The sequence below is a fragment of the Chlamydotis macqueenii genome, chromosome 11 (genome assembly GCF_036417535.1).
Source record: "Chlamydotis macqueenii isolate bChlMac1 chromosome 11, bChlMac1.mat, whole genome shotgun sequence".
Lineage (NCBI taxonomy): Eukaryota > Metazoa > Chordata > Aves > Otidiformes > Otididae > Chlamydotis > Chlamydotis macqueenii.
Window position 1 is genome coordinate 21,323,939 of NC_141566.1, and position 10,325 is coordinate 21,334,263.

General features: G+C 45.5%; 1 protein-coding gene across 3 annotated transcripts; it reads left to right on the forward strand.

The window, feature by feature from the left end:
* The first annotated feature begins 909 nt into the window (after window positions 1-909).
* On the forward strand, window positions 910-10,009 carry CHMP1B (charged multivesicular body protein 1B). Of its 3 annotated transcripts, none has more exons than XM_086756266.1 (8): window positions 910-1,025; window positions 3,511-3,608; window positions 4,340-4,486; window positions 5,085-5,153; window positions 5,523-5,630; window positions 6,616-6,659; window positions 7,513-7,585; window positions 8,569-10,009. In XM_086756266.1, exons 1-8 carry the CDS (start codon window positions 1,010-1,012, stop codon window positions 8,611-8,613), a joined length of 600 nt encoding a protein of 199 aa, XP_086612392.1. In that variant the 5' UTR covers window positions 910-1,009; the 3' UTR covers window positions 8,614-10,009. The 3 variants fall into 3 exon arrangements, with proteins under 3 accessions (XP_086612392.1, XP_086612391.1, XP_010114151.2); XM_086756265.1 differs by having other exon boundaries at window positions 976-1,102; window positions 3,426-3,608; XM_010115849.2 differs by lacking the exon at window positions 910-1,025 and having other exon boundaries at window positions 3,114-3,608.
* Window positions 10,010-10,325: the final 316 nt, after the last annotated feature.

The window sequence follows — 10,325 nt, forward strand, 5'->3', positions numbered from 1 at the left end:
TTCAGGATGGTGCAGAAAGCTGTGGCTCAGGGAGCACCCGTATCACCAGTCCCCGGGCGCTTGGAAACGTCCCTCCGTGCTCGCCCTGTCCATCCGCTGCTCTCCACACACCGGCCATCAGCAGCCAGGCCTGGGGACCGCTTCAGCTCAGCCTGCTGGCTCTTACATCCCCGCGATATTAACCAGCGTGCATATTGACGTGTAAGCTGCTCAAGATTACGTATGAAGTTTTTTCATCTCAGATCTAGAGCTTTTAATACGTGTATCTCCCCTTGAAGAGTTACTAACATCCTTCCACAACTGCTCATGTCTCTCTGTGAAGCGCAGTAACTCTTAAATCCCTGTAGTCACTCTAGACACACATTAAGTAGCCTTCAAATATTACAAAGCAAAATTTACTCTTCTTAATGTCTTTGTAAGTGGATAGGTTAGAGCTAAAACAGCTGCTGGAGGAAATAATTTCTGCCTGCTGGTGTCCAGGTTGTGGGTGCAGAGCAGCCCAAGCCAAGGCAGACCCCTCAGGGAAAGCATCCCACCGCTTTCCCACTCGTTATCTTCCAACCCCGCTGCATTTCTCCCTGGCATCTGTGCTTTTCAGCGCAGGCCGAGCAGCTGCTTCCCCACCGCTGGGGCCCTCGCCACTGCCGGGCCTGCTGCGCACAGGGGCCTTCACCGCACTCCTCAGGCGGCCCGGCCCGGCCCGGCCCGGGCTGCAGGCTGCACAGCGCGGCCCTGCCCCGCTGCTCGTGGTGGCGGCGGGGGAACGGACAGGGCCGGCGCGGGGAGCCCGAGAAACCGGCCGCGCAGCCACAGCCCCGCTCAGGGCCGCTGGGCCGCCCCAGGCTGCGCGACCGCGCCTGCGCGTCCCCGCCCCGCCGCGCCTGCGCATAGCGCGGCGGCGTTGCCGGAAGCCCGGAGTCTTGCAGCGCCGGGAGCGAGCGCCGGTCGCCCCCCGCCCCCGTCTCCGCTCTGCCCCGCGCCCCTCCGCCGGGCCGGCCCGGGCGCCGCCATGTCCAACATGGAGAGTATCCTCGGGGCGCCGAGCCCCCGCGGTTACCGGTACCGGCGGCGCGGAGGCCCGGCGGGTGTCGGCCCTCACGGGGTGGGGGCCGCGGCCTGGGCCTGGCTGGGCCGGGGGGAGGCCGTGGCGCGGCGCGGGGCCCGGCCTGGCCGACGGCCGGCGGTGCTGGGGCCGGTGCCCAGGCTGGAGCGGGGGGCGGGGGGGAGTGGTGTGCGAGGCCGCTCCACCCGGGGAGGAGCCTCCGAGAGGCGGCGGGGCGCGGGTCCCCTCCTTGATGGCAGCGGGCGGTGGTCGCTGGAGGAGCGGGGCGGTGCGGGGGGGACAGGGGCCTCGCCTCGGAGGGCCTTTCCCGGGAGGAGGAGGAGGAGGGTTTGTGTGACACTGCCGGGAGCGGTGCTCTCTCTGTCTGGAGGCCGCTCTCCCTGCGTGGATGGAGAAGGGAATGGGAAATTCAGTTCCTTTTTCCAACGCGAGATCAGGGAGCCTTGGCTGGGGGCGAGGGGGAGGCAGCGTCACCCCTCCCAGGGCTACACCGCACGGGCGGAGGGGCAGCCCGGGCCCTGGGGCAGAGAAGGTGATTTGTGGTGTGGGCTGCACAGCAGGGATGCCCGATGTCAGCAGCGCCAGCTCGCTAGCTGACCCCTCACGCAGCGACTGCCGTCAGCTGAACAAACCTGGCTGCTTTTCCTGCTGTTGAAAAGAAGTTAAACGCCAGGAAAACCCTCGTGCGCAAATTTAAAGGTTTTTTTGTAACGCTATCAAAACGCACAAGGAGGAAAAAAAAATCCTTAAAGATTGCAGAGGTGTTGGTGTGGCGGGGTTGCGCTGGCAGTGCTGGGCTTTGCCGGGTGTCACGGCAGTGACTGTGAGCAGGGACTGTGAGTCAGGGTTGGTGGGGGAAGCCGGGTTTCGCTTGGGTAGGAGCGCGTCGAGAAAGGCACTTCGAGGGAGGAGCGAGTACGTGCTCCTCGTGGGACGGAGGAGCTGGAGAGGTGGCAGGGTGAGCTATCTTAATGTCAAAGGTAAATGCCCTGAGTGAGAAACTGAGGAATTTACTTCAAGATAAACTGTTCTGCAATGCCGTTTTGGTGTAGTCCGTGTAAACAGGTGATGTCATGTTTTACCTCGTTGTTCTGGTCTCTGACCTGAAGTCTAATTGAATGAACAACCTCAAGGTATTTTCCTGCTTGGTGAATTACCCAATCTGTGACTCAGTGTGGCGCACTTGCTGCTGAAAGGGGTTGAAAACAAAGAAATAGAAATACCAGCAGCAATTTTAGTGCAGCTGGTAGCTGCTTTAGTAAGTATCCTCGATGTGGAGGCACAGCTGTTAACCTTTGTGTAGCCTGCTTGTGAGGTTTGTAGGACAGGATCACAAGTACGTCAGTGGACTTCCTAATGTCTTCAGGTTGCTGTCAGGGCTCTGAGATGCGCGGCTGGGCTTTAAAGGGAAAAAAAAACCCAGTTCTGGAATAATTTATATACCTGAAGTGTGAAAGAAACCTCAAGTACCTCGTAATTTTAGCTTTCTGTGCTTCGGCTGAACTGTTAAACACCTCAGTACTTGTTGCATCTTCCTCTTGGGATAGCAACAGGTGGAGTGAGAGAAGCCTGTAAAGCTTTGTACTTCCATTTTGTTTGAGAAAGACTGATCCTATTTGGCAGCTTTCATCAACAGGATTTTAAGAGTGTGTTTTATTAATTGTTAGTTTTGCAGCACGTACTTTATTCTCTGCCAGTAACAGCTTAATGCAATCATTCTAAGTCACTGTGAGGGCTTGTTCTACTGTCTTCTTAGAGCTTTCAGCTTAAGCAGGACTTGAACTTTTTAAAGGGAAAAGTTGCTCTTGCTGTCTTAACTATTCTTTCTTCAAAAGTCAGATGACAGGGCTGTTGGGGCCCCCAGAGTCGCTCACGTGAGCCAGGGCTGAGCAATTCAAACCCGAGATCCTGCTGCGGCTCAAAAGGGCAGCCCTGCCTCCTGGTCTGCACCTGGGCATGGTCAGCCAAGCGCTGTTCATTTGTCTCTTGTTCCTCAGTGGCTTTTTTTTTTTATTATTATTTTTTTGTAGACAGGGAGGTTCCAGACAAGCCAGTAAACAGCACTTCCGTTTCACTGAACGTCAAGGACTCTGAGTGTGTGAGTGAAAGTAATTGGCAGAGTAAGGCTCTCAGTTCCTCTTAGGGGAGGTTTGGTTTGCTGTGTTTATCAGTCTGAAGTAGGTGTTAAATGGAGCCAGTTGGGGATCTGAACTTATTTTTCAAGGCCTTACATTTTAGAACTTGGATGATCAGTGGCATTATAAGTGTAAAGCAGCTTGGTAGGTCTTCTTGTTGCGTGAATTTCAAGGGCTTGCTTAAATTGCATTTCCCAAGTTTTAATATCACAAACGAGGAAACACAGCGTACGCTAGGTTTGGTAGCACTTCAAACGGGGGAAAAGAATGATAGGATTGATCCTGCTCTTGGACCCTTAACTTGCGGCGCAGAACACCTGTTTAATTTGAAGTTTGCTGCAAAGGAACTCAACAGGAACTCCAAGAAATGCGACAAAGAAGAAAAGGCAGAGAAAGCTAAAATTAAGAAGGTAAGCAGTGAGTCTCAAACAAGTTGTTTAGACCTGTTGTTCACATGTTATAGCAGGAAAATACCTGGAGTTTTTGCCACCTTCCTGGTATGCAGGCTAATAATACTGATAGGTGCTTGTGGTGTAAAGTATGTGGCTATAAATCTGCCCATGCTTATTAATAAATGTGAGGATGCATTCTTGTGTATCCTCTTGTACAGCTTGTGGCATTTACTTCCAGAGAAAATTCTTTTATGTACTGCGTTAGAGACTGTTGTTGTCAAAGTTAAGAATATTTAATCTTAATGTTTATAATCTTGTATTAAAAGAGCTTATGAAGACGAACTTCAAAGTAGTTTTTGAGTCCTTGAAGTAGGAAAGAGAGAGACTAAATTTATTTGACTTTATTTTTGTCCATGAGATACAACCGTACCAACTGTGTCTGTGTTTAGGTCTTGATACTGAAAAGACTTTTAGGAATGGGAAAATGATGTTTCTGTAGTTCTGTAAAACCTTCTACTTGAAGTGCATGCTAGATACCTTCCTTGGGAAGAGGTTAGGGGCTCACGTCTTTAAAAGTTTGTGAAATATTGGGGGAGGTGGGAGGGGTTTATTTTATCTTTTAATAGCAAAGATGTTGTGGTGAAGTGATGCTTCCAAAATGAAATAAGCTATTCAGAAGAGACATTTATAAGAGCGGGGAAGGTTGAAATGCCTTTTGTTTTTTTTTTTTTTTCCCCTTTTTTCAACAGGCGATTCAGAAGGGTAACATGGAAGTTGCACGAATACACGCGGAAAACGCAATCCGCCAGAAGAATCAAGCCATCAATTTCTTGCGCATGAGTGCCAGGGTAGATGCTGTAGCAGCGAGAGTTCAGACTGCGGTGACAATGGGCAAGGTAAATATGTTTTCACAAGTCTGCTGCAAGGATGAGACCTCTGATCTTCTTAGAGGTGACTGAATTCTGTCCGCAGTGAGCTGAAAAGCTTCAGTTTTGGTTTCACATGTAGCTAACAGTAAATCAGATACCGGAATCCCTCTGGCAGCTGCTCTTTGCTGTGTTTTGTAGCTTGTAATTTCTGTTAGCTGTTGTTACTCATGCTCCAAAGGAGACAGTGTGTTTTGCTGGTTATGCTGTTAACATTGTTTTGCAAAGAGACTGCTCACCTTCCAACTGCATAAAGTAGTGACACAGGACTTGTGATTACAGAAATCTTTTTTAGCTCAGGTAGTTTTTTAAGGTACACTACTGTACTGCTTTTCAGCCAGAGAGTTTATTCTGCTGTATGATCTGTATACCACATATATCCATTAAAATTAGACAGGTCTCAAGACCCACAAAAGTTAATACCAATACACAATTTCAAGTGGTTTAGTTAATTTAAAGAATTTGAAATGGTGGGACCTGTAGAAACTCTGTGGATAGAGATAAGAGAGCCTGGTAAGAAGCTGCTCAATTTTCTTTCCTTGTAATGATTTCCTTTACCTCATTTCAGGTAACGAAGTCGATGGCAGGGGTAGTTAAGTCTATGGATGCCACGCTGAAGAGCATGAACTTGGAAAAGGTAAATAGACTTGCTTTTCTTGGAGCTGCACATGAAAAGCAGGCAGGACACAATGGACACAAGTTCTAAAAAGGGAAATGCTGATCGAGAGAAAAGGTTTTGCAGCGAGGCTGGTAGATCCTGGAACGGGTTGTGAAGTCCCCATAAATGGAGGTGCTCAGAACTTGACTGGACAGGGCCCTGACCAGCCTGCTTGAATTGCAGTGCTGGATCAACTTCCGAGCTGATGCTGGGAGGGCAGAGGGGCAAGCTTCTCATCTCCAGAAGCTGCTTGCAGCCTTCATTGTAGTGTGGTTCAATTTTTGCCAGTTGAGATATATTTCTCTTCTGTTACCTGCAAATCATGAATTTGATTCGTATTTTTCATAGATATCTGCACTAATGGATAAATTTGAGCATCAATTTGAAACACTAGATGTTCAGACGCAACAGATGGAAGACACAATGAGCAACACTACTACGCTAACAACCCCACAAGTAAGAGCAGCAATTTTTTTTTTTTTTAAGTGTGATCTTAAATTAAACTGTATGGAAATGTCTGATTCCCTTCATTCTGCCTACTTTGAGACTTAGCAGCAACTGGAGCCTTTTCACTTTTCCTTTGTGCTTCTTTGTGATGAAGAGACTATTTGAAATGACAGTCACAAGTGCAGGGGATCACATATGTGTATTTGAGTCTATTTCACTCTTATAGCAGGTTTTATTTTATATCTTGAAAACGTTAGCCCTCCTGCTGAATAAGCAGTGTTTTGGTGAGTTCTGGTCTGAACCAGAACGTGCTGCAGCGTTAATTATCAAAGTGGAATATGCTGTGAGAAAAGAAATAGTTCTAAGTCACTGATATTAACAAAATGACATTAGTCATCACCACCAAATTATAGTAGTATGTGCAATGGAAAGGTTGTTCATTATCTACTTTCAATTTAGGGACATGCATTTACTAAAATAAATCCTTAAACACTGCGTGACGTGGTTAAGGATTCCTAGCGCCTGTCCCCTTGTGCTGTCCCACCAGGAGCTACGTGTGCTGCTCCAACAGAAGCTTTGCCAGCCAGAGAAATTCACTGGAGATAGGGCTTTGTAAATAAAACAACAAACCTAAACCCAGATCCTAGAAACCAGATCTATAGGCGATGGGCATGTTTGGGAAGCAGTGTTTTAGTAGCTGATAATCAGCACTTGAAATATTCAAGTGTACGTTTGGAGTTTTGTCCAGGTAAGTTTAATGCATTATTTCAGAAGCTGGAGTTCAATTAGTGGAATTTTAATAGGCTGAGCACCTCTGCTCGTTATTTTTGAGCTCATACAGGGCCCTCTGGTGGTTAAGCACCAAAATGTTCTGTAAAAGGCATTTATCTTTAAATCAGATTTGTTAAAATAGTTTCTGTTCTCTAAACATTTAATGGAAGAGTTTGTCATAAACTCCAATATGCAACTATTGATTTTAGTTTCTTTGCTCTAGAACCAGGTGGATATGCTTCTACAGGAAATGGCAGATGAAGCAGGGTAGGTAAAATTTTGAGTGACTATTTCTTGAGTAAATCTTGGTTCCAGCAATTCTTCCTGGTTAACCTGAAGGTCAGACACCCATGTTTTATGTGTATCTGTCTCTTGGGAGCAGAGAAGAATCACTATTTTCCTTTCACCGGTCGGTGGTGTTCTGGTAACAGTTTAGTTGCCAGTATTTCATTCTGTTTTCACTCAAAGCTGCTCTGAATGTCAGGATGCAGGGGTGGCTGTGCAAAAGCCAAAAATCATATGTTACTTTTCATATCAGAATAGTGTTTTGGTATTGGATTGGCTTTAGCATTCGCAATCCTTGCCATGTTTCTCCACACTTTTCGTCTTTTTTTTCCCCTATCTTACCGCAATAAAACTTCCTGTAGGTCTGCTGTCACAAGCTAGACAGTGCCATCGTTACATATTTCAGCCTTTGGGGGAATGCTGACATATTTCACAGAATATTACTTGCCTTCGTGGTGACACAGAAGTTGGAAGTGTCGCTCTGTTGGCTTGAGGATAAATACTTTTGACAAATTTTTTTAGTGAAACTCTGCTTTTTATGAGTGAACTTCTTGTCATTCATACGGATGCCGTGTCTGACGTACCTCTGTTAAACAGAAATCTTGCTCAGTCCTGATCAAGCAGATTTTATTTAGCTATTACTAGTTACAATATATGACTTGTCTTCTTGGTAATGAGTTTCTTTACGGATCAAGTTGTCTAATTAGCCGGAGTGTAGTGTTCATGGGATGCCCGTGGCCTCATGCTGCCTCAGTATTGCTCTGCTTGTCAATTACTGTGCTGCTGCCTTTAGCCATGCATGCCTGACTTGGTTTGTGTTGTTTTCTTCTCTTAGTCTTGATCTGAACATGGAACTACCTCAAGGACAGACAGGTTCTGTTGGTACAAGCGTTGCCTCAGCAGAACAGGTAAATGTTAGATTCTGTTGAAATCGATGTTTTCTAGAGAAATGTGGTATGAGAATTAGAGCTTTGCTCAGAACAAGCTTGCTAAATTGTAATTAGATTTTAGCTGACCAAAAGAAATAACGTGTAGTTAACAGGCTTACAAGCAAAATAATTTTACCGATATGTTTGTCTGCTTAGTAAATCCCAGAAAGTTTACATGTTTCAGATGTTTTTTTGTGTAGTTATTTCATAGAGTTCCCAGCAGCTGACTCTCCTACCTGCTCCAAATTTAATGAAACCAGCCAGCTCCCATAGCGTGCACGAGGCCTTTAGGTTTTTTCCCTTTAATGTGTGAAAGGTCTTACAGGAGTAGAGCAAAGGATTCCACGTTTGCTCTCGATGGATAGCTTAGAATTTCTTGTGCGTGGGCAGATCCTGACGTCGAGGTTGTGCAGGTCTTTTGGTGGATTGCTTTTCCCGTTCTAGGGGAATATATTTGAGGGAATGGAAAAACAGCAGTTTATCTCTGTCATCCCATCTTTGTGGAGAAGGCTTTAGGGAGCCTCATCTTAACTGAACAATGTTTGGGAAGCCCCAAGTATTCAACATTCTTTGAAAAGTTCAATTCCACCTTTTACCAGGCCCTCTAAAACAGATGGACCTACTGCTGTCTCCCAGTAGTCGTTCAGTTGGATACCAGCCTTATCCAAATAAGCTGCAGTTCTATAAGAGCTGCTTTACACTTGCGAAGATGATACGTAAAAAAAAAATCAACCCAACCCTATCTCTACTTGCTGTGTTCTGAAATTCCTTCCTAAGGTATCCGCTGCTGGCGAGGAGGCAGTGGTACGGACCTCCGGTCTCACCTAGTGCAGCCGTTCTCGGGGTCTTAAGCACATCTTGTTATGACTTGTACATGAGATTGCTTGAGCATTGCAGCACTTGGCAAAAGTTAACTTTCATATTACTGATAGCTGGTTTCTTTGTGTTTTACAATTCTGCAGGACGAGCTGTCGCAGAGACTGGCCCGCCTACGAGATCAAGTTTAAGTTACACAGAGCTGCAGTTCTTTGTTCGGGCTTTCAAAACGCTCTCTCTGTAACTGACCCTTCACTGCACTGGAAAGGTGTACGCACTGTGGCTTCAGTGTTTGAGTACTTGTAATATAGGGTACTTCACTCCTAGCTTGCAGGTCTTTCTAAAATATATTCAGTAACCCCGAAATATCCGCTCTCTAATGTCCTTTTCTGTACATTTTGAAGCTGATAAATTTTTCGCAAGCTTTTTTCATAAAACCCAGTTGATATTCTCAGTCAGCCAGTAATGTTGGTACATTCTAGCTCAAAGAAAAGCGGAGTGTCGTTGATGTATATTTTAAATGATGAAGTGATTTTTTTTAAAATCATGAGAACCGTTTATGATTGGAGAACTGATGTATTCAGTTCAGGTGATTGTTGTAGATAACTTTCTTACACAGCCAAACTCCTGGAACGCGCAGAGGTGGATGGTGTGGGCTTCATAGAAAATATGCCTGTTAAAACAGATAAGTGAACTTCAGGCTGAGTTTTATGTCTTTTAAAGCTAGGGTAATTGGGCTGAAATTAGTGGTTTGGTTCCAAAATGAGTTACATATAATGTTTTTGTATAATTGGGAGCTTGTACGGTGTCATCACTCTAGTGCAGGAGGAACGAAATATATTTTTCAACTCTTTGTCAGTTCTGTTGGATGTTGCAGCTTGCTCATTGTAATGTCAGGTGCTGTAGCTTCTCCGTTTTGCTTTCTTCTCAGTGTCCTGGGGTGCAGCCAGTTATGCCACTCACCTCTGTTTCTACCAACGTAACATCTAGTTCCTGTTAAGAGGGAACTCATGCTATACATTTTTTTTTTTAAGTTCAGGCTGAGAAGCTTTATATGAAGTAACTGAAGCCTGCTTTTCTCCATTCCTCCTTACCCTGTCTTTGCTTTTACTCTTAGTCACTTTTTTATATGTAAGGCCACATCTTGTGATCATATTCCCCACTTCAGTGTTCTTCTGTGTATGGAAAATACAGAAACGCTCTTCCTCACGTTTGGATCTTCACAGTCCTTCATGAGGCAGGGTTCCAAGCTTCTTGAACACGGACACTCCCTTAGGTGAGCTTTTCCTCCTCTGCCCCTCACCATGAGTGAGCAGTAGACAGGTAGCACAGGGCGAGCTGCTAGATGTGTACATCAGTTACGCTGGATTCAGAGCAGCTGCTTTATTTTGTAAGGTGTAATATTGCTTTCTGCGGAGAAAATATCATGATTTGTCATATTGCAGCCATATGGAGGAGCTGGTTTGTTTTAGTGATCTCTTCAACCCCTTTCTGTTTCTGTACAGTGAGAGAATCTACTGGCTGCTTTCAGTGGCTTCAAGCTCTGACTGCAGTGGTGAAATAAAGAAATGGTTGTAGAAATTTGTAGCCAAGACTATTTGTGGTGTATTGTGATAAACGGTGGTGTTAAAATTCTTTCTGACTTTTGGGGCTTGTTTCCTTGTTTTATCTTTATAGGGGTGAGGGAAGGCGTGAAGCGCTAGACTTAGAATTAGTTTTTAATTTGCTGGTGTTCAGGATCACATGGGTTTTCCAGCGTTGGGGAAATATTTAAGAAAAAAAACTTTCACTTTTTTTTTTTGTCAAGCAGAGCTTATTCAATGAAAACATGCAAAAATGGTTAAATATTTCAGAGCAGTTTCAAACTATATTTTGAATGTGTTATTCAAATGTCTTTGAAGTT

What these genes read in the sequence shown, in the direction of transcription:
- CHMP1B (XM_010115849.2), top strand. Translation starts at nt 3,252, where the DNA reads ATGGAGCCAGTTGGGGATCTGAACTTATTTTTCAAGGCCTTACATTTT. An exon ending in AGAAAGCTAAAATTAAGAAG is followed by an intron (nt 3,609 to 4,339) that starts GTAAGCAGTGAG and finishes TTTTTTCAACAG; the next exon opens with GCGATTCAGAAGGGTAACAT. An exon ending in CTACGCTAACAACCCCACAA is followed by an intron (nt 5,631 to 6,615) that starts GTAAGAGCAGCA and finishes TCTTTGCTCTAG; the next exon opens with AACCAGGTGGATATGCTTCT.